This window comes from Rattus rattus, chromosome 5 (genome assembly GCF_011064425.1).
Source record: "Rattus rattus isolate New Zealand chromosome 5, Rrattus_CSIRO_v1, whole genome shotgun sequence".
Classification (NCBI taxonomy): domain Eukaryota; kingdom Metazoa; phylum Chordata; class Mammalia; order Rodentia; family Muridae; genus Rattus; species Rattus rattus.
Genome location: NC_046158.1, coordinates 3,402,531 through 3,424,871, shown reverse-complemented (window position 1 = coordinate 3,424,871; position 22,341 = coordinate 3,402,531). Strand labels below are relative to the sequence as shown.

The following is a 22,341-nucleotide window of genomic DNA, read 5'->3' as shown; positions in this document are numbered from 1 at the left end:
GGTTCCTTTTCAGGAATGAAAGGTCTTACTGTGCCTCCCCCGGAAGGTCAGGGGGCATAAGTGCCCAGCGCGATCTCTTTGAGGAGAGAGGGGAGGAGTTCTTGAGTGCTTTTGACAAGAAGGCCCAAGCAGACTTTGACAGCTGTATCTCTTCTCAAAGAATAGGCCAGGAGCTTTTATTTCCACCCCAGGAAAATGTTCAGGAGGTGGGTGCTCCTGGGGGTTGTACCCCAAACCTCAGGTGTTCCCCATTGGAGCCTGACTTTGTCCCGGCTGAGAAAAAGCCAGAGTGTGGCAGCTGGGATGTTGGCCACCAGCCAAAGGCTGCCGACATGGCCAACAGTGTGGAGCTGGAGGCGCCCCGGCAGGAGCCTTCCTTTCATGTTTCCTCTTGGGAGAAGGAAGGGAGCCCCAAGAAACAGCCAAACCCAGAGCCCGAGTGGACACCGGAGCCCCGGAGCTCCAGCGGCCAGCAGCAGGAGCAGCCCGGCAGGACCCGGAGGTCAGGGCCCATCAAGAAACCTGTTCTCAAGGCTCTGAAGGTGGAAGAAAAGGAGAAAGCCCTGGAGAGAGTCAGGCAGGGCCTTGGAGAGGAGAGCTCACAGAGGGCCACAGAGAAAGAACCCCCGTGCAGGGCGGAAGAGGACGAGGATGAGGAGAACAACCCTGCCCTAGCCAACGCCTCCTCGGCCCTGGAGGATAAGGCTGCTGCCCGGGGTGGGTTTGGCCATGAGGCTAGCAAGCTGGATGAAGAAGCAAAGACTGACAAGACCTGGGAGAGCAGGCCCTCAAGGGAGGCCAGTGAGATTCCACCACCCAAGAGAAACAACTGGATCTTCATCGATGAGGAGCAGGCCTTTGGGGGCCGGGCCCAGGCCCGTAGCCGTGGCCGTGGTTTCAGAGAGTTCACCTTCAGGGGCGGCCGGTCTACAAGCAGCAGTACAAGTGGTCTTTGTGGCACAGGCGTCCTCGGGTCTCGTGGCATGTACAGTGGTGGCCAGCGCAGTAACCGAGGCAGGGGCCTGCGTGACTTCCCCCCACCAGAAGACTGCCCCAGAGCCAAGCCAAGGCGGCGCATTGCCAGTGAGACCCACAGCGAGGGCTCCGAGTACGAAGAGCTACCCAAGAGGCGCCGGCAGCGGGGCTCAGAGCCCAGCCACGAGAGCATGCTCACGGAGAGGGACGAGGGCGCCCTGAAGGACTCATGGCGCTCCAACAGGACTTACACAGAGGACCAGGGTAGTCTAGACGCCCGCAGCCGGGGACCCCGGACATGCGGGAGAGCCCTCCCACCTCGCCTGAGCAACTGCAGCTATGGCCGCAGAACCTTTGTTGCCAAAGAACCTCCCCACTGGCAGAGCAGGAGCCCAGGCAGCTCCTGGCAGGAATATGGCTCCTCTGACCCGTGTGGCCCACGGCGAGCCACTGACAGAGACTACACACCAGACTCCTACCGACACTCTGACACATTTGGCAGCAGGCTTTTTGAGGACAGCCGCAGGGAGGACAAGAAGTCCTTTTTCCAAGATGACCACGGGGCAGATTCTGAAGGTGCAGAAAACAGGCCCTTCCGTGGGAGGCGGCCACCACGTCAAGACAAGCCCCCTCGCTTCCGGCGCCTCCGTCAAGAGCGAGAGTCCCTAGGCCTGTGGGGACCTGAGGAGGAGTCCCACCTGCTGGCAAGCCAGTGGCCAGGCCGGTCCAAACTCTGTCCTGGGGACAAGAGTGGTCCTGGAGGTCACAGATCCCCAGAGCTTTCCTACCAGAATTCTTCTGATCACGCCAATGAAGAGTGGGAGACCGCCTCCGAGAGTAGCGACTTCAGCGAGCGTAGGGAGCGGCGAGAAGGCCTCGAAGCACAAGGGGATGGTGGCCTCTCTGGGGCCAGTCTGGGTGAAAAGAAAGAGCTGGCCAAGAGGAGCTTCTCCAGCCAGAGGCCCCTGGCTGACAGACAGAGCTGCAAGCTGGAGCCGGGAGGGTTTGGGGAGAAGCCTGTTAGGCCAGGTGGGGGTGAGACTTCCCCCCGCTGCGAGAGCCAGCAGAGTGGGACGCCTCTGAAAGTCAAAAGGTAACACGTCAGCACCATCTCGGGTCCTTTGTCGTTGTCCTGTTCGCAGCAGCATCAAGTCCATGCATGCACGCCCTGCCAAGCCAGGCGGCCCTGGCCGCTGTGTGTGAGCGTCTCCATCACTTGCTCCTGCATTGCTTGTCTGCTTCTCCATGGTGTGTCATTGTTGATGTTGTTGCTGTGGCTTGATCAACTAAACCCAAAGTTCCCCATGCCCTACTCCCCAGAGGCCTTCTTGTGACTGCTGCTCTAGCCCGTGTTCCTAGAGGCCAGCCTCCGGATGTATTCTCAACTCTACACTGATGGCTACTGCCTGTGTGTGGTGCCCGGCAAGCTCTGCCGTCTGCCCGCTTGTTACTGCTTGGAGCTGGCCAGAAGGCATCACTCACCTTTGGTCATGTGGAGATGGCTCTTGCCCATAGTGGCCCTGCTTCTCTCTTGCCGCCTGGACATGGCTGGAGCCACTAGGGACAGAGGGGAGCAGGCTGCTTTCAGCCAGAGCCTGCTTTTCTAGAAACTGAAGCCTTTAGGGTGGCCCACTGGGTATTGGCTCATCACCCAGGCTGCCTGTAGGGAGAATATGAACTTGCTTCCCAATCGGTGCCTCAGATTGAGATTGAGGTGTCTGGGGTGCAGAGGTTTCACCCCTGCTGTCCTTAGAATCCAGAGTTCACAACTCAGGTGTACATACCCCAAAGAAGTTGAGTCAGGAAAGTGTTCTTTTTTTTTTTAAGTGTTTGTGTGACCAAACTCCAGCCCCAACAAGGCATCGTGAATGCTCAAGAGCCCTGCCGCTGAGAAAGCCTGTGCTGTTCTCTGCTCTGTGCCCAGTGCAGAAAGGCTGGCCGCCCTCTCTTGGGTGCCTCCGCCTGCCCTCTTCTCCCCACTGCAGTCTGTGAAAGGCAGCATGCAGTGGGAGGGAACAGAGTGCTGGGAAGGGGGTGCTCCGACAGCCGTCACCCTGCCCACAGAACTGGACCAGCACGTGGCACGCCCTGTGAGCAGGCTCTTGTGACCCATGACGGCTCAGTAGAAGGAACTGGAACTAGATAGCTGCTGTGTCTGTGTGTGGACCTTGTGCATTCAGTTTTCTCCTACTCTCTTTCCCAGCCCTCGAGTAATGGAGAGTAATGCGCTCCTCCTTCCTTTGCAGGTCTCCAGATGAGGCCTTGCCTGGAGGCCTTGGAAGCCATTCACCCTATGCCTTGGAGAGGACCACTCATGGCGGCTCTGACGGTGCTGAAACTACCAGTAAGAAAACAGAGAAAGAGGCTTCTTTGGCTGCCCAGAGGGCTGGTGAGCAGGAAGAGGCCCGGAAGCAGTTTGACCTGGGCTATGGAAGTGAGTTGGAGTAAAGGGTGGTGCAAAATAATCCAGACTCCTGTCTTATGATAGCTCCAGCCTTGCAAAGCAGCCTTGACATCTCTATGACTTCCCAGACTTAAAAGGGGCAGCCAGGGCTTGCAAGAAACAGAACTGGGTATGTGAGTCTGCATCTTTAAAGGCCTCTATCTCCAGCGGGTGCTGTCTGAGCACCAGTGGGTTGTGCTTGCAGTGTCTCTGCTCACATGGGCAGGGAAAGGGCAGGGTACCGTGTCTCGATTTCCACAGACATTGGAGAAATTGCTCCTTGGTAAGTGGACGTCTGAGGCAAGCATGCAGTACATCAGGTGACTGTTGGGTGACTCTCCCCTTCTTCTTTCTGTGACCTTTGGTTCAGATGCTATCATTGACAACTGTGGTTCCAGCCCTGGGGAAGAGAATGAAGTAGGCTCCATGGTGGGCGAAGGCTTCATCGAAGTCCTGACCAAGAAGCAGCGCCGCCTGCTGGAGGAGGAGAGAAGGAAAAAAGAACAGGCTGCTCAGGTAAGTGCCCTGAGCCAGAGGGCAGAAGGGAGCAATACCTGTCAGACATTCTGGTACCTGTCACAACTGTCCTGCAACAGACAGCAGAAAATGGAGTCACAAGGAGGCTGACCTGTCCAAGATCTAACAGTCAAAATGTGACCAGCCAGGTCAGAGGTCAGCCTCAGCACCCCTAGTCTTCCTCTTCCCTCACTGCCCCAGACTAGCTAGGTGGCCCCTGTTCCTGCAAGAGTTTGAGGCTAGACCCTGTATTTGGCCACTTCTGTCAGCCTGCTCCTGGAGCCAATCCTGACAGTACACCCTGAGCCTGGGGTTCTGAAGACAGTGTCAGGCATCTCAAGCTATTTGAGTAGTAATACGGGCCAAGGCCCTTCCTAGGAGGCCCTGCCGGCAGTCCCACCGGCTGGGCTGCAACAGCTCTCTTCCCCTGCAGGTCAAAGGTCGAGGCCTTTCCTCACGGATTCCTCCTCGCTTTGCTAAAAAGCAGAATGGCCTGTGTCTGGAGCAAGGAGACGTGGCCGTGCCTGGCAGCAGCCTGGGCACTGAGATCTGGGAGAGCAGCAGCCAAGGTGAGGTGGGTGCCTGGCTCAGTAGAGGCGGGGCGCCTTCCGAGACCCCCACCCGTGAGCCGTCAGTCTGAGTGAGCCATTGCCTATTTCTAGGACTCCAGGCAGTCAGTGCTGAGTGGCACCTGAGCTGACTTGTGTGGCAGGCACAGATGGGCGATGCATCCCTGGTTCCCGTACGACTCCAGTAGACTAGCAGAGCCTCTGTGCGCCTGCCACCCCGGGGAGGCGTCCTGTTTCTTTATCTAGTGGAAGATTGACAGATGGCCAGTAGGGAGTAGGGGGCCCCTTCCCCGACATAGAGAAAGCCCTGTGAATCCCTCCCTGCTGTTTGCTGTGGAAGGAGAAAGCTCAGACTGACGGGTGTATCTTCCTCCACCTTCCTTCTTACGTTTTTATTTCCTTAAAGCTTTTCCGTTAGTTTTTAATGCCCCACTCAGAGCTGTGCTTCTGGTGAACTTTTACTTTAAAACATAAAGCCACTCCAGTTGATCAGGTTCTTCTTGAAGGCCTGCAGTGAGCGGGGCCTGCACAACAGTGTGCCCAGAAGATGGTACAGTTGCCTGGAGTTTCTGTGGCTTGTAAGGGAGCTGGGAGAGCCCACCCTGCAGAACGGTGGCTGAGTCCAGGCTAGAGCGAATGCTGCCATGGATGACTCGTGTTCCTGCAAATCGGTGTCTTTATAGTTGTCACTCATCTTCTGGTCCTGATGCAGAACAGCTCTTCGCAGTGACGTTCTGCTGCTGGAGGATACTTGTTCACCTGCTGCCAGTGTGCGGCAGCCAACTTGCCACCATTGCCTGAAACACCCTCAGCCAAATGGGCAGGCCGCACGCGCCAGACTGAGTGAAGCACAGTCTTCCAGGGGTCAGGGCTTCTGCAGGGTCTCAGTTCTTCAGACCAGGGCCTGTGTGCTTCGTCCTGTGCATGTGTTTCTGGGCTCTGGCTCGTGGGCTTTGGATGCTAGGAAAAGTTTGCAGGCAGCTCACAGGGTTGAGCTCTACCTCCCTGCATCGTTCAAGGCCTTGAAGTAGCCGCAGGAGAGCGTCAGCATAGCTGGACTCAGAATTGAAGTGGGACAGACCAGATGTGGCTGAGCATCCTGGCACACTTCTCTAACCTCAGCACTCGGGAGGCAGAGGCTGGAGGACCTCGAGAGCTCCCGGTTAGGCAGAGCTGTGTGTGTGTGAGGAGGTTGGTTGTTGAGAGAAGCTCTTGCATTAGTGCCTTTGCGTCCGATTCATTCGCAAAGCTCGTGTGCGGGGGGTGGGGGGGCGGCGGCGTTCTGTTAACTCGTTTTCCGTTGCTGTGGCCTCTGACGGGAAGGAGCTCACAAGCGTCCTGTCCCCCGTTGACTGTCCCCCTGACTCTTGCCTTCCTCCCTTCCTTGGCAGCCCTCCCTGTGCAGGGCGCCGCCAGCGACTCTTGGAGGACAGCTGTCACTGCCTTCAGCAGTGCTGAGCCTGGCACCTCAGAGGTGAGTGCCACCACCCCAGGGCCCTGGTGCCCTAGCATACTCCCCGACGCTGGGCCTGCACAAGGCGCCCTACTGTGGTCCGTAGCTTGACACCCTCCCCCTTCAGTTTTGGTCTCTAGTTTCTGTGTGGTGCCTACAAGAGCAGAGAGGCAAGGGGAGATTCCTGGATAGGAGCGGAGTTGACAACCGCCTTTGAGCTGGCTTGCCCGGCACCTGTATGTTCTGAGGGAAATGAGCTTAGCGGCCCTTGTCTTAGATCCATGCAGGGTCTAGTGATCTTGAGCTTGGATAGGATTGGGTAGGATTGGCTCATTCATTACACGGGGAGTGTGCCATGGGCCACTGTCACGTGGGCAGGTCTGGACTTTGGAGTGGATGTCGGTGGTCGGGGAGGAAGGCAGCTGATGGCGTCCACAGGCTGCCTCTTGGATGCTCGTGCTTTGCAGTTTGGGGTCAGGGATCTAACCCATTTTGTGCTCTGCACAGCAGGGTTTTAAGAGCAGCCAGGGAGATAGTGGTGTTGACTTGAGCGCGGAGTCTCGGGAGTCGTCTGCGACCTCCTCACAGCGCAGTTCCCCTTATGGTACTCTCAAGCCAGATGAGATGAGTGGGCCTGGCCTGGCAGAATCCAAGGCCGACAGCCACAAGGACCAAGCTCAGAAGCAGTCTGAGCACAAGGTAACCTAGAAGTCCCTTACATGGGGGCCAGGGCCTGGGCAGAAGAGGACTTCTTGGTCTTGTCTTCCTGGAAGCATGTGTGACTCAACCCCTCCGCTCTCCCACCAAGGACTCAGAACAAGGCTCTGGACAGAGCAAGGAACACAGACCAGGACCCATCGGCAATGAGCGGTCTCTGAAAAACAGAAAGGGCTCGGAGGGGGCCGAGCGACTGCAAGGGGCCGTTGTCCCGCCTGTTAATGGGGTAGAGATTCATGTGGACTCCGTGCTGCCTGTGCCGCCCATCGAGTTTGGAGTCAGTCCAAAAGTGAGCTTTGAGTCTTTCCCTTTTGTACTTAGGTGAACGCTTAGGGTTGTCTCCTAAAGGAGAAGGGGAAGCTGGGGACTGAGTGCTCTTGGGAAGAAAGTTAGTACAGAGGCAGGGTTGGGCAGGTGTTACTGGATCGCTCTGTGGCACCAGTGGGTACAGCTGGACACAGAGGCCAGCCAGACGGGAGGGGAGACAAGTCAGGTGCCTTCCTTTCTTGTGTGTGGCCATCTCCCTGTCGTGTGGCTCTAGTCAGTGCATAGCGGACGCTCACTGACGTGGGCCCAGCGTGGGTGAGCTGGTCCGAGGCTCAGGTGCTGTGCGCTCTCCTCTTCCAGGACTCTGATTTCAGCCTGCCACCTGGGTCTGTTTCTGGTCCCGTGGGGAATCCAGTCGCCAAGCTTCAGGATGTCTTGGCTAGTAATGTAAGTCACCACGTCCTCTTCCGGCTCTGCCTGTGCACCCGCCCATGCTGGCTCTGCGGTTTGGGGACCTTTGGCTGAGATGATATCAGTCCTTTTAAGGAATGGGTCATTTGGCTTGCTTTAGCTCCGTCTCCATGATGTGCTAGCTATGGTGCAGACTGCTCTCCCTAGAGAGGGAGCTCAGGGCGAGCACTCTTAACACTGAGCCATTCACGCACGTGCACATGCATGTGCGCACACGCACGCACGCACGGCACAGACGATCCTAGTGACTAACTCTGGTTAAGCAGGGGGTGGCTCCTGGGAGCCGGGCTCCTTCAGTGCAGGTGTGACTGCCATGGTGGGTTCTGTGCACTGGAGAAAGAGTGAGAGATTCGGCCCTGTGAGTGCTTGGAGAAGCAGCCAATAGTTCTCTCATTGACCTGTCCTCTGGAGGTGTGCTGGCTGAGGGAGGAGGTCCAGACAGTGTTCCCAAGAGGGTTGGAGGACGAGCTTTAGTGCTTCAGAACGTTGCCAGTCACTGGATGAAAACTGTTGGGCTTCAATCCTGAATGAGTTGTTAGGATTGGCTAATGAGCCCAGCACTCTAGGGTCCAGTCATTGCCTTTCCCACCTGTGTTAGGATGGCCCAAAGAGCTGAGTGACAGCCACCAACCACTTTTTCCTGTATGGACCTGGCCATCTCCAAGCCAGGCGGTAGGTCTCTGCCGAGCCAGGTGCCTGCTTTCTGGCAGCTGGGACGTGACTGGAGGGCCAGTGTGGGAACAGAGGTGACTTCCGTCATGGAAACGGATGTAGGGTGTGCTTGGATGAGCAGCACCCTGTGTCTGAGCCCTGCCTGTGCCCCATGACTTTCTTTCTTCCATCTCCAGGCAGGACTGACACAGAGTATTCCCATCCTTCGGCGGGATCACCACATCCAGAGAGCCATCGGCCTCTCCCCCATGTCTTTCCCCACTGCAGACCTCACCCTGAAGGTAAATCGAGGCCTGCGCTGGCCTAGGGCCCTCACGGACACCTCAGCTTATGAGGAGGGGGGAGGGGGAGCCCCCCACACCCGCCCAGGCCTTAGGTCCCCAGTAGTAATTTGCATCCTTCCCCTCCTCTTGCCTCTAAAGATGGAGTCTGCACGCAAGGCTTGGGAAAACTCCCCCAGTTTGCCGGAGCAGAACTCTCCAGGCGGTGCAGGCTCGGGCATCCAGCCTCCATCCTCTGTGGGCGCCTCCAACGGCGTCAACTACAGCTCCTTTGGTGGCGTGTCAATACCGCCCATGCCCGTGGCTTCTGTAGCGCCCTCTGCTTCGATGCCAGGTATCACATCCCCTAAGCCAGGCTCGGGAGCCTTCTCCATTCGCTGTGGAGAAGCTCTGCTATCTCTGCTCACCCACAGGGCGTGTGTGACACTTGTGTCTAGGTCAGGTAGTTACAGCATCCCACGTGCTGTGGACAGCGCAATCCCTGCTCTGTTGTGGGAGCAGGATCGCCGTGCCATGGGGCAACACTTGGAATTGCCATAGAGGAGTGAGCAAAGATACGGCATTGAGTCAGACTCTAGTCATTGCCAAATCCCTGGCGAGCTGCTCTCCTCTCCAGTAAAGCGGGCTGATGACACAGCTACAGGGTAGTGTACCCCTGAAGCAGGGGCTCGCTTGTGACTAGGGATTCTGAGGGCCCAGCTGCCACGGTCTCAGTGATGTGGTTCCAATAGATCCTTCTGACCCTCCACTGTGGACTCAAAGCAGGGAGATGAAGAGGACAGTGACTGAGAGACCGAGGCAACTTGGTCCCATAATAAACAGCCCTCCCAATGGCCCAGCACTCCCACAGGGGAGTAGCTGAAGGCTTAGGCGCTCTCCTCCTACACCTGCCTGGGTAGGTGTGCTGTGTCAGAAAACCACACAGCCTCTGCTCACACATGTCCTCGTCCCCTTTGAGTCCCCTGGGAAACATAGTTGTGTGCAATGGGAGGCTTGATCCTTTCCTTGTCTGTGTTCTGTTTCCAGGCAGCCACCTCCCACCTCTGTACTTGGATGGCCACGTTTTTGCAAGTCAGCCCCGACTGGTTCCTCAGACGATACCTCAGCAACAGAGTTACCAGCAGGTGAGCGTAGCAAGCCGGGGAGCCAGAGGTCAGTGGTCAGAGGCAGCACAGCTGTGGTCACTACATTTCTTTGCTGGTGACTTTGTCCCCCACCCCCACCCCACATGATACCCGGCACTGGCAGACCATGGCACCCAGAGAGTGTTTGGAGACGGAATCTGAGAGATGACAGGCATGGAGGAGGTACCCCAGACTCGTAGGATTAGCTGCAGTGGGGTTACGTTGCGAAGGGGAGCCTGACGGGCCTGAGCCTCTGGGCACAGAAGCATTAGAAAGAGCCGGTTTTATTGACAGGTAGGGTGCTGTCTTTGCACACGATTGAGATTCTGTCTGTGTGAGGCTGCTGTGGTTTGGAGCCCCCTTCCAAAGACTGGTGCTGGCCTCCCATAAAGCCCGGCAGTGTTCCTACTCCAGGTCCAGTCCAGACAGGCTGGGGCTATCCTCAGCGCTTATGACGTGGCATTGTTAGCTTTCTCAGATTTTGATGCACTAAATGGATCTGAGTGTATCCATCCCTTCATTTTGTTTTTATTTTATGATGATTTTGCCTGCACATTTGTCTGTGCACTGTGTGCATACACTGCCCACAGAAGCCCAAAGGTGTGAGGTCCTCTGGGACGGGACCTGCAGACAGTCAGTACTGGATAATGAGAACTGAGCCCAGATTTTCATCAAGAACCAGTGTTTTTAAACACTGAGCTGTCTTTCTAGCACTTTCCTTAAGACTTTGAGTCTCACTCTAGTCCAGGCTGGCCTAGAACTATTTGGCCCTGGCTGAGCTGGACCTTAGAGAGGTCCCATAGCCTCAGTCCCAAGGGCTGATACTACAGGAGTAAGACACAACCCCCGGCTTGCATATATCCTAAAAAGGATCCTCAGAATTCCCCTCCATGGATGTGTGGAGCTGGACTCATTTCTACTGTGGTTCCAGCGGTAGGGCGACTGTGCCTTGTCTTACCGCTCACTGACCCTTGCCGGCCAGGCCAGGACTGGGTGGAAGGGGGAGGTGTGTTGCAGACAACGCAGTCCTCACCTGGCTCCTGTTCATAGGCCGCCACTGCCCAGCAGATCCCGATATCCCTTCACACGTCTCTGCAGGCACAGGCGCAGCTTGGGCTAAGGGGTGGACTCCCCGCCTCCCAGTCCCAGGAGATCTTCAGCTCCCTGCAGCCTTTCAGGTGAGACAGCCAGGTGTGAGACCCCCCGTGCTGCCCTGCTGTCCTGGGTGCTGCTCCGGGGCTGAGGACTGGGTCACTAGATGCACCATACTCCTTCCCAGTGTACCACAGACCGCTGGGTCTTCTTCCCATGCCCTTCCCTCTTCACTGCCCCGCCTCCCGTGCCCCAGAGAACCCCTTCTGTGTGTGCAATGGCTTTAGTCTTGGGCCTCTCTGGCTCTTCCGGGCCTGCCACAGCTTGGGTATGTTCATGGTCCCCTGGTCAGCAATATCAGGATCACTCCAGTCCTGAGTCATTCTCTGTGGAAGCGGGGATCTGTTAGCAAGTCCTTGGTCCCTGTGCTCACCCGTGTTGGAGACAGGTTTGTACCTTGTTCACCTGTCCTGACCTCCATCTGGCTTTTGCAGGTCTCAGGTGTACATGCACCCCAGCCTGTCACCACCCAGCACTATGGTCCTCTCTGGGGGCACGGCCTTGAAACCCCCATACTCTGCATTTCCCGGCATACAGCCCTTGGAGATGGTGAAGCCAGAGTCTGGCTCACCCTACCAGCCCATGAGTGGAAACCAGGCCCTGGTCTATGAGGGCCAACTGGGCCAGGCTGCTGGGCTGGGTGCCTCCCAGATGCTGGACTCCCAGCTCCCACAGGTCAGTTTGGTTTCTTGTTAGTCTCCTCCTTCCTTGTCTCTCAGTTGCCTCTTGTGTGCTGATGTTCAAATGTATATCCCAGACGCAGAGACTCTTACTAGTCCCACAGCACGTGTTCTCCTGGCTTCCCCTTCCTCTAGAGCTCTGGTCTAGAGATGTCTGCACTGAAATGGTGTTTGTGGGACTGGAAATGGGGCAGGTGTCATATTTGTTCCTCTATCCCTCCTAGTCCTCACTTCAGAACCTGAGTCAGAGTTACCTGGGCCTGCCCTCTCTGCATGTTGGAGCTTTCCCCTGCTGAATTGTACCTCCCTCCTGTGTGGCACCTGAGGGCCTGTCGCTCTTACTCCATCAGGATGCCCTTGTCCATGCCCGTGTGTAAGGATCATGTGTGGACCCCAGCTCTGCCTATCTACCTGATAATTCCCAGTGCTCTAAGCACTCTGACCCCAGGCTACTCCCGGACCTGCCCCTCTCACAACCCCCGGGAGTTCACCCTCAGAGCCATCCCCGCACTCCATCTCCATCAGTCCTACCTCCTAGGGGTCACTTCCTGATGCTTCCCCCATGCTGTACTGTCCTCCGTCCCCCTGACTGCTTGCTTCCTATCCCTCAAATACCCCTTGTCCAGCAGGCCACCTTCTCTGTCTTTTCCGTGTAGAGGGAGGCTCAGTGTTGATCTCTTCACTGAGGGGTTTTCTTTAGAGCCCACCCTCAGCCACCCCATCACAGCATCACCCACTTGCTTGGGACTCCTAAAATCATCTTCAAGACATTTTCCCTGGCCCTCCTGTCTCCTTACACCCCTTCCTTCCTTCCTTCCTTCCTTCCTTCCCTGCCCCCATCTAATTGTGGGTGTGCCCTTCATTCCTGTCTTTGCATTCCTTCCTGGTCACTGTCATCCAAGCACTGCTGTTCGCCAGGTTTAACCGTGGGTCCCCTGTGGCTGCCCTGTGGCTGCCCAGCATCGCCACTTTGTATCTCATGGCAGCTCCAGCATGCTGCTTCCAAGGCCTGGTTTCCCTCCAGTCCTGCTCATCTGAGCTACAATACTCCATCCTGCTGTTCCCACCCCTCTGGCCCTTCAGTGGTTCCTGTCACACGCACACACTCACGCACACATGCACTCATACACAGACCCATCCTTACTACCCTGCCCTGTGCCGTGCTGGATCTGCAGAGCCTTACTCTTTGCTCTGCTTTTGCCCTTGGTTCTCAGTACCCTGTGCAATCAGCAGCCCAGCCAGGCTGTCTCCTGCTGGGCATCGTCCTTGCTTATCTTCACTCTGTCCCAGCTGCGCTCTGCTCTGAGATCCTGGTGTCACTATAAGTCTCAGTGATGTGGTTCCAATAGATCCTTCTGACCCTCCACTGTGGACTCAAAGCAGGGAGATGAAGAGGACAGCGACTGAGAGACCCAAGTGGCCCAGCTCTGCCCAGTGCTTATCCTCCTTCTCAGGCTTGTTCTGAACTTGGGACGTGATCTTTTGTGCCCCGTGGGCTGTGTGTTCTGTCTGGCATCCTCCACAAAGCTCTCTGAGGCTCCAGTTATCTTTCTTTTCTGCCATCATGGATTCAAAGATCTGTGGTTCCCATGTCTGTGAGGCCAGGCTTCCTGTACAGCTGTTGTGTGGGGAAGCTCTCTGCTGCATCCAGCTGTGCGCAGCATGCCACATACATTGCTCTGTCGGTGTCACTGCGTATGCCTGGCAGTGCCCTGTCCCTTCTCCAGCACCCTTCCTTTAGTGAAGACTTGAACGCCTGAGGACACAGCCTCCTGCAGGTGCAGAGGCCACTCAGGAGTGCTGCATCCCCTCCCAGATGCATGCTTTAGCTTTCTCCCCAGTGTCCCTTCTGCCTCCTGACTGTCCTGTCACCCAACAGCTAACTATGCCACTGCCTCGGTATGGCTCCGGGCAGCAGCCACTGATCCTGCCACAGTCCATTCAGCTGCCTCCAGGACAGAGTCTCTCCGTTGGAGCCCCCAGAGGATTCCTCCACCTGGCTCCCAAGCACCAGTCCTGAACACCAGCAGAGAGGTAAAGGTGGCCCCAGAGAGGGGCACTGTGCAGCCAAAGCCTCTACCATGGAACGACTATAGAAAGGGCACGCCTCCAGTCTCTCCCACTACAAAGGCCGCCGTCTCAGATGCCAGATTATTCTTGCGTATGTGTAAACTAGTCAGGAAGACAGGCGTGGGCATGTGCCAGACTACCAGGCAGCAAGGGAGGTCGACAGCCAGTGTCTTAGCCAATGGGGAGGAGCCACATGGAGCCACACCATGCAGGACCTAGAATCTTGTATAAGAACAGGAGTCTGCGTCTTGCCCGGTCTTGGGGCTCTGGTGTGGCTGGTGTCTGGGTGATGCGCACAGAGCAGCCAGTCCCCATGGCTGTGCATATTTACCTCTCGTGGCCTTTCAAGGAAGAGTCCCTGTACTCTTGAGCCTGCTTTTAATCCTAGCACTCAGAAAGCTAAGTGAAGGGATCAGAGTTCGAGGACAGCCTTAGTTATGGAGTGAGGCGTAGTCTCAGAAGAATAAACACTAGGACTCAGGCCTCCCCTTGGGTCCAGGCTGGGGTTGGGGGCCACCATGGGCTAGGCTGTCTCTGGGCTGCTGATTGACTCTGTTGCTTCTTGGCCACTTTAGTCCACTCAGATGGAGTTGAAAGGCTTCCACTTTGCCGACAATAAACAGAATGTTTCTACCGGAGGCTCCGCACCATCCCCGCAGGCCTACAGGTAAAGATGAGCCCTGGGGGCTGGGGCTCATTGCCAAGTATTCCATAAGTCACTTCAGAGAGCCCATGGGCCCAGGGAAGGGCATTGTAGCATGGCCCCCCTTGTATACCTGAGTGTTACTGAGGCACACTTGCAACGTGCTCATGCTGTGTTAGTTATGGCAGAGTGAGTCCTAGGGAAAACAGATTTGTTTCTAATCTACAGGGTAAGATGCTCCGAGGAGTGAGAACTTTCTGGGGTGGCAGCCACAGCCCCACGGTCTCATATCCAAACTCACCCTCTGATCCCTATTAGAGAACTTCTTAAAGTTGGATGTGGGTGGCCTTTCTTCCCTTTCTTCCCAAACCACAAACTGTTTACTTCCTTGGTCTGGGTTCTCTGCCTCCAGTAACCATCGGAGGTTCCCCTTGGCTTGATTCAGAGGTGTCTGTTGGATCATGGCAGGGGCTCCTATTCCATCCTGCTGGGTTGAGGATGTCGCTCTGGGCCTGGGCCTGAGAGAATGTACAGCCTCATACCTTGTGTTTAAGCACCGAGTGGGACAGACAGATCTGTAGTCTTTCTAGAGGGCAACACACTGTGCAGGTGGAGTCCCACCGGCCGGGCCCCATTTTACTGACACCCCAGTGTGCTGGCCTCCATCTTTCCCCCAAGTCACGGCCATAAAGTGAAGGCCCCTGCATCTGTCTTAACACCCCTGCTGTTGTGGCTTTTGTTTGTGCGTGAATACATTCTATTCTGCTGCCATTGCCTGGCCGAGGGGAGGGCCCTACAGCGGAGCCATGTGAATGGAGGAAGGGAGGGGAACCTTCAGGGAGGCGCCCACACCACAGTCCTGCCTGCCCAGTGTGACTGCGGTAACCTGGGCTCAGTAGGCTGTAAGGAGGAAAGTCTTGAAAGAAGCTGGGCACTCTGTCCACAGATTGAAAATATCTGGGAGTGGGAAGGGGCCAAAAATGGCTTCTTGTCACCATTTCTAACCTGTGTGATATGGCTGCTGTCCGCATAGTGACTGTTAGCAGTCGAGAGAGGATTCGTCAAGGGTAAGGAGGAGCTAGGAGTCGATCAGTGTAGAGGGCAGGTGTACTTCATGAGGCTCTTGGTTCCATACCCAGAACCAAACCAAAAAACAACAGAACAAACAAACAAACAAACACACAGACAAAACCATCTCCTGGAGAACATGGCTAGTTACATGTACATACCATGTTAATTATCTGTGAGGCCTGGGACAGACTGTGACATGATGGAGGGGCTGCTGGAGGTGGGAGACACAGGCATCATGGTGACCAGAGGGATCGCTTTGACTCTTGTGTACTGCCCCAAGGTTTTCAGGAAATGAGCAAGTGAGACACGCCTTGCAAAAAGGGAGTCCTCAGAAATTAAAGGGATGTGCTGTCGCCATGATGACTTTGGGCTATGGGGGTACCTAGCACTAGACAGCCTCGTCCCTGGGAGACTCGCTGGCCTCTGTGCTGTACCCTTTCTTACAGAAGATCTTTTTCTCATGAAACATCTAAGCCCTGGGGCCTAAATGCAGTTGTAGATCTCTCCCCTCCCCGACAAGTGAGAACGAGGCAACCCCTGGTATAGCTCCTGGGAAGCTACTGCAAGCCTTCATGTGGACGCCGAATCACATTGATCCAGATCCCACAGCCCGAGGATGGCACTGGCTGTCTGCTCCTCTCCTGGGTGTATCTCCGGGGAGTGCCGAGGGACACTGTGGGCACTGTGTGACCACCCTCCTCCCTGTTTGCATTCTTGGCTGTCTCAGATCTGTGCTTTCCGTCTGCTAAGGCCTCTGGCCAGAGAGCCTCCCTGTCTCCATCTGCCTCCTTGTGCTGCTAGGCGTTGACTCCTTCTCTGTGGTGACGCGTGTGTATTCTCAACCCTGCCTTTGGTTTTTTCAGGCCTAGCTCTGCTAGCCCCAGTGGGAAGCCCTCTGGATCAGCAGTTAACATGGGCTCTGTGCAGGGACACTACGTTCAACAGGTAGAAGATGGCTTCCCAGACCCTGCAGCCCTGGACACTTAGGCCTGTCTCCCAGCGCCAAAGGAGAGGGGACCGTCCAACTGATGGACCGTTTTTATTAAGGGAAATGTGCCCTAGTGCTTAGAGCTGGGCCACCTGAGTTTCTCCTGGCAAAAGCACTTCTCTTGATGGGTGTTTGGATCCTTCCTTGTCCTGCAGAGAAGGGAGGAGCCTGGTTCCCACAGGAGATGCCAGAAGGTGTACTATGTGCAGCCATTTACGGCTGTCCTGGCGCTCGAGGAGACACGGTTAGGCCCGGGGTTAGCTCAGAGGCTGGTGTGTGTGTGCTAGCGTCAGTGAGTGCTGTGGCATGTCTCTGTCTGCTGGGTGGGGTCACAGGCAGGATGCAGCCCCCCCACTTGACAGTGACGGCTTCTCTGTCCCCGTACGCCCTTTTCTCTTCCTCCTGTAAAGCTGGGCTGGGCCTTCAGAGCTCAGGACCTTGGTCAGGCCTGGAACTTAATGAGTTTGTCAGTGACAGGGGCGACTGTGAGGTCCATGGCTCTCTTTTTGCCTCCCTTTCCTAGTGTTCCTTGGAGGTCACTGCTCTTGCTCCGGGATGGGTTTCTCACCCTTTCTCCCAGAGCTGAGGGCATAACTCAGGGGCAGAGCGTTTGCCTAGCCTGTGTGAGGCCCTGGGTTCCAACTCCAGCTGACAAAACAACAAAAACCACCCAACAAAGTTTACCCCAGAAGTTAGACGAGGCCTCGCGCAGGCAACCGCTATGCAGAGCCCCGGCCAGTGAACCCTGAGATGAGAGGGGGTCCTGGGGAAATGCCAAGGGACACTTGGGATGGGGGCTTGATTGAATCGTGTGCCAAGATCTGGGCGATCTCAGTTGGCTTCATCCCTCTACTGTTAGATGGGTACCCAGGCCCATGGGGTAGATTGGCCTGCTGAAGGGGCTGTTTGCTTGCCAGTGGGGCACAGGGTGCACTGATTTGTAAAGGCCCTTCCCATCATCAGCATTGGGACATGAAATGTTCGCTAAGGGTGTCTTACCGCCTTTCTGAATCACTGCACCCGTGGGAGGGACCAGGGCAGTTCTGGCTGCACACCAGGCTCCTCCCTGGTCTTGTGAAGGTAGCTTTTGGTCTGACACCAGAGCAGGAAGGGAGTGGTCTCTACACATTTTGCCCTGCAGTCACTTTGATTTTCCTGTCCATCTATCCCAAGGCCAAGCGAGTGGATGAAAAGCCCAGTCTGGGAACCGTGAAGCTGCAGGAGGCCTCTTCAGCCACCTCCCAGATGAAGCGAACCGGAGCAATCAAGCCACGGGCAGTCAAGGTGGAGGGGAGTAAAGCCTGAAGGTGCCTGGCATCTCTTGCCTCACCCTAACAGGGATGGTGCATCACACCAGCTTGGACAGCCACCACCTGGGACTTGCCAGATCCACCGTCCCACTGTCCTACCACCTGGCCTGGACAGAGCTCTCTTCCACTCCCGAAAGCTCCTGAAAGTCCCATCGTCAGCCATCCCGCATCGTGGATATATGGCATTGACCTGCTTGCTTTGGTACAAAAGAGCAGACGCCCTCCTTCCCGCCCCTCTGCCCGGTGACTGCGGAGCGAGCCTCAGTGCAGCGCAGACCTGCATGCCCGCCCCGTTCCCTAGGCACAGTGGTTTGGCAGCAGGGTCATTTTAGCTGGAGGCTTTTTTGTTTTAAAAAGCAGCTAAGGTTTTTACAAAGGGGAAATGAGAACAAAATGCTAGCTACGTCTGTATAGCTGAACTTTTATACAGTCCTCGCTGTCCTCTCTGCTCTGCTGTCCCCAGTGGTCGCCTTTTATCTCTGTCCTGTTTGACATGTCACAGCGCTACCTTAAGAGGTGATTCTTAAGAGTCAGTCTCTCTCTCTCTCTCTCTCTCTCTCTCTCTCTCTCTCACACACACACACACACACACACACAGGTTGGCTAATCTTTGGGGTTTGGAGGACATGAATGGACACTCTGGTTGGCCCCTAACCATCTTGGGCACTGTGAAGTTGGTATCTGAGTTTAGTTCCAGCCGCTGGCATGGAGTTAATGTTCCAGAATAAGAATGATCTGTTCTGGGCCCTTCTGCTGTCGTGGGGCACACTGAGTATTGCACACCAGAGGAATGTTGGAGTTAGTCACCATTTTGTAATCCAGATTGGCCCCACTCGGGGACTGTGCATCTAAGGCTCCGTGCTTTAGCCCCTTGGGTGGCTTTGTTCCCCACTCACTTCCTTTCCTCTTTGTGCAGCCTGCTGTGTCCGTCTGGATCCCTGTCCATCCATCCACCCCTCACGGCTTATCACCAGAATCAATGTAAGGACACAGGTAGACACCTGTTAGCCAAGTTTGCCACAGGAAAGACTGTGGCACTCATCTTGTGTCCTTCACCCCTGGCAGCAGGGCAGGGTGTTGGGGGTACGGTTGCCAAGCAACAAGTGTGTTACCCTTCCTTAGAGAACTGGGCAGGGTCAAGGTATAAGAGGGCCTGCAGAGAAGCCTATACAGCCTCCCTCAGAGGGTGGCGTCTTCGACTGCTGCTGTTTGTGTGAGCTCCTTTGTGCAAAGCTTCTTGCTTCCACCAAGAACGAGGAAGTTTCCCCGTTGCTCAAAGGAGAATGAAGGGGGATTTCAGGGTGCTCAGCTGCTGTCTGGGATCCCCATTTAATCATCCGCCTGGGGATGCTGAAGACTGACTGCTTCAGAGAGCTCACAGTTGGACAAGGGCTGGGACAAATGTGTGGGTCTGTCCTCAAGTGTCACCAGGGGCATGAGAGCAGAGATGCAGCTTAGGAGCTCTGAAGTGGTTTCGCCCTGTCTAGTTGGTTGCTGGAAGGAAGCACGTCTCCCCAGCATTGCCAGACAGGGCAGCCTTAGTGCAGAGTTCCATTGCAACTGCAGCAGCCCGCTCCTTCCTCTCGCCTCTGCTCTCCGACCTTTGTCCACTCGTCTGTCCCATCTCTTCTCTTGCATCCCTCCTCAAAAGCACTCCACTGAGGAGTCGCTGACACAGATCTGCCTGTGCCCCCTGCTCTCCCATCCCTGGAAGTGTCTGGTTACTGTCCCAGTGATTGAGTCCTCTGCCCCACTGCCAAGCTCTACCCTGTAAGACTCAGTAAAAGCCACACACAGTCACCTCTACCTGTCCTCCTTAGAAATGCGGCCAGACCCACCTCACCTAATGCTTGGTGGGCATGTGTCAAAAGAAGCAAACATTTTCTCCTTCAGAATTTTCACAGGATGCTGTTACAAACTCAAAGTGTGCCCTTTAGGTGAGCCTGCTGTCAGAATGGCAGTACTCCTGTTAAGAAAAATTAGGAGGTCACCTGTTTTCAGTCCTTTCTCACCCTGTATTTCCCTCCTGCCTCCCACCCTAAATAAAAACAAGAAACACTAGAATTTATTTATATGTATTGATGTTGTAGGTCTAGATGGAAAAAAAAGTAAATGTCCCACTGCTCTGTTTATATAATGTCTGAATTACTCTGCAGGGAAGGCCAGGAAATTGCATGTGAAGTTTGGTGTGCTCACCACCTCTGTGGTCTCAGCTGTGGGCCCCTCCCCTCTGAGAGGCACATTTGCAACTAGACTCTGGGGACAGAGGGCAGGCTTCAGGCCAAAGGTCCCTGCCCTCAGATGATCTGGTTAAGCCAAGGTTTTAGCACAGAGGTTTTAAGGTGCAATATCTATCTCTTCATGTGGTTGTTAGAGTTGAGCTCAAAGTGTAATAGGACTTGGGCCTTATTTTGGTTTCAAACCCCCATCTTCAGATCACACATAAAAACAGGAACGTCTGTCAAGGTGCCATGGCCTTTGTGGGAACAGATAAAGCCCAGTCCCTGCCTTTTTTACTGCTGAGATGGGTGGAGGTGGGCAGAATCCTTTACTCCTGTCTGCTGAAGCCACCTCCTCCTGCCAGTGGCTTTACTGGTGCCACTGACGGTGAAATCCATGGTTTGGCAACCAGGACGCTTCAGTCTGTTGGTCCTGATGCAGCGTGTAGCATCTGTTGGTGATGACTTCCGCCAGCTGCATTTAGTCTCGTCTCTCAGCAGTTGCTTTCCTTGTCTTATTCCCAAGTTTACCATCTTCAAGTTCAGAGTTCACAGGACACTTCTGGGTCTGATTCCTTAAGGGGAATAAATAGCAGATGGCTGCTGTGCACGTTCAGAAAAGCTGGTTCATTTTCAAAGCCAGGGCTGCTCTGCTGCTTCTAGATTCTTGGTTAATGTGTCAATGTCAACCTTGCCGTTCTGTCTTCTGGAGCCACCTTCCAGAGGGTCCATGATGAAGTCATGAAGGATCTGACACCTAGGGCCCAGGGCACAAGGGTGTGCCCACTGAGGCCATGAGGCAGCTCTGGCTAAGTCTGCCCCGAAACATCCTGCATGTTTCCTTTCAGTCTACCTCGCCCTCATTCCCAGCAAGTCTGGGTTAGAGGGTCCGGGGGAATCTTACAAGCAAGGGTACAGAAGTCCATCTTCTGTTTTCTTTGATGAGTGGGGAAGCGAGCTCTTTTGTGAGATGGCTCTAAGACCAGTTAGGTCATTTGGAACAGAGTCATCAGTGTTGGTTGGGGACGAGCACAGTCGCCCAGCTGTGCTCTCCACTAGGCTCTGACTAGTGATCTTCCAGGCGCATGACACCTGCAGCTCCCAGTTGCCTGCTTCAGACCTGCAGCGTCCCCAGGCCCCGTCTTTGGCACATCACAGTCCCGGAGCAGCAGGTCCTGTGCAGGCTCTGCAGGCTCCCGTTGGAAAGCCTCAGCTGCTTTCCAACTCACACCTTTTGTAGAAAAGGACTTGGGGGGTTGTTCTTTTTGAGGGTCCTTTTGTTTCTTTTGCTTTTCTTTTGGCCTTCCCTCTGTCTTTCACTTAGACCAGCTATCTGAAAGGGCAGACGATGCTAAAAGTGTCCTGTGCAGCTTGTTTAGACGTGATATGGGGAACCTCTTACTTCGGATGGGAAATGGAATCGTGAATTCACCCTCCCTTCCCTCCGGGTCAGTCCCTGTTGTTTCTCCTTTCAAATATGTGATTGTACTAGGTCTTTCCATATGAAAGAACTCTCCTTATTTAAATAAAAAAAGTCTAAAAAAAAATAAAGCCAAACATGCTTTCTCAGGTTGTCTGTTTTCTGTCATTGGAAGAATACTGTTTCATGGCTTCCTGGGAACCTAGGAGAGGCCAAAATACCTTAGGGAGCGCCACACTGTGCTGTGGTGGGGTCCACAGACAGTCACTATGTCTTCCATAATTGTATTGGTTATTTTAAAACCTTAAGACAGGATTCTAAAGATATCCTCAATGTGGAGTGAGGGTGACTTGGGGAAATGGAGCAAGGTCTCTGGGAAGGCTAAGCCAGGAAGGGGCTGCAGGTTATACAAATTAGTACATATTCAAAGACATTAGTTGATCCGCATGCAGTTTTCTTTTCCCTAGGTCTGACGGACCCCGACCACAGCAAGGGGTCCGTGGTTAAGGTGCTTATTGAGAATAGGCAGCACCAAGAGGCTCCTGTCCTCTCCTTGTAGGCCAACCCATGCACATCCTGTACTTCCTGATTCCTATCTGGGTTTCCATAGGAACAAGTGGATGACTGCGCTGTACTGTGGAAGAATAAATTAAGTCTGGGGCAGGAAAAGGTCAGGGGGATTCATAGGGGCTCAGGCTGTGTCACCACCAAAGTCTGTAACCTTAGTACAAGTTACTTATCAAATGTTAACCCTAGCTACTGAAGTAGAGTACTGTGGATTCAGAGGTCACTGGCTACAGAACAGGCAAGGGTCTGGGCAGTAGGATCCCTCAGCTTTTAAAGCCACACCCATAGCTCAAGTTTCCTGAAGCTGAGTGCCTACACCTACAAGCTGTCCTGAAGCACCAGCATGGTGGCTTACATGCTCAGACTAAACTTTTGGGGCCCAAAGAACTCGCTCTCCAATGTTCCGGCACCCTTTCTTTGCAGGAACTTGGGTAGACCATGTTCTTTGCAGGAACTTGGGTAGACCATGTTCTCATGGTTAAACTATTGAACAAACAATTAAGTACATTCTTGTCCATTTAACTTGTGTCTGCATACTGCTTGCCTGTCTGGTGCCGGATCCTCTGGAACTGCGATTACAGATGGTTCTGAGCTGTCATGTAGGTGCTGGAAATCGAATCAAGATCCTCTAAGAGCAACCAGTGCTCTTGAGCACTAAACGATCGCCGCCGCCCCCACCCCACCCCCCTTGCTAGTCTTAGACCGGATATCATCCTAAGCTAACTTGTAAAAA

General features: G+C 54.8%; 1 protein-coding gene and 2 non-coding genes across 3 annotated transcripts in view; all 3 read left to right on the top strand.

Moving 5' to 3' along the window:
• Nucleotides 1-21,190, top strand: part of Prrc2b (proline rich coiled-coil 2B) — an 83,565-nt gene extending 62,375 nt beyond the window's left edge. The window contains 18 exon segments of the mRNA XM_032902796.1: nucleotides 14-2,068; nucleotides 3,222-3,409; nucleotides 3,789-3,934; nucleotides 4,368-4,503; nucleotides 5,895-5,977; nucleotides 6,464-6,655; nucleotides 6,765-6,962; nucleotides 7,301-7,387; nucleotides 8,260-8,364; nucleotides 8,506-8,698; nucleotides 9,391-9,488; nucleotides 10,539-10,666; nucleotides 11,075-11,315; nucleotides 13,200-13,299; nucleotides 13,302-13,354; nucleotides 13,966-14,057; nucleotides 15,968-16,049; nucleotides 17,266-21,190. Of these exon segments, the coding sequence (XP_032758687.1) occupies nucleotides 14-2,068; nucleotides 3,222-3,409; nucleotides 3,789-3,934; nucleotides 4,368-4,503; nucleotides 5,895-5,977; nucleotides 6,464-6,655; nucleotides 6,765-6,962; nucleotides 7,301-7,387; nucleotides 8,260-8,364; nucleotides 8,506-8,698; nucleotides 9,391-9,488; nucleotides 10,539-10,666; nucleotides 11,075-11,315; nucleotides 13,200-13,299; nucleotides 13,302-13,354; nucleotides 13,966-14,057; nucleotides 15,968-16,049; nucleotides 17,266-17,397 (4,309 nt within the window). The 3' untranslated portion in view covers nucleotides 17,398-21,190.
• Nucleotides 9,073-9,157, top strand: LOC116902524. The gene has a single exon (XR_004388133.1). It is a non-coding gene; the product is annotated as a small nucleolar RNA SNORD62 (small nucleolar RNA).
• LOC116902525 lies at nucleotides 12,647-12,731 on the top strand. The gene has a single exon (XR_004388134.1). It is a non-coding gene; the product is annotated as a small nucleolar RNA SNORD62 (small nucleolar RNA).
• Nucleotides 21,191-22,341: the final 1,151 nt, after the last annotated feature.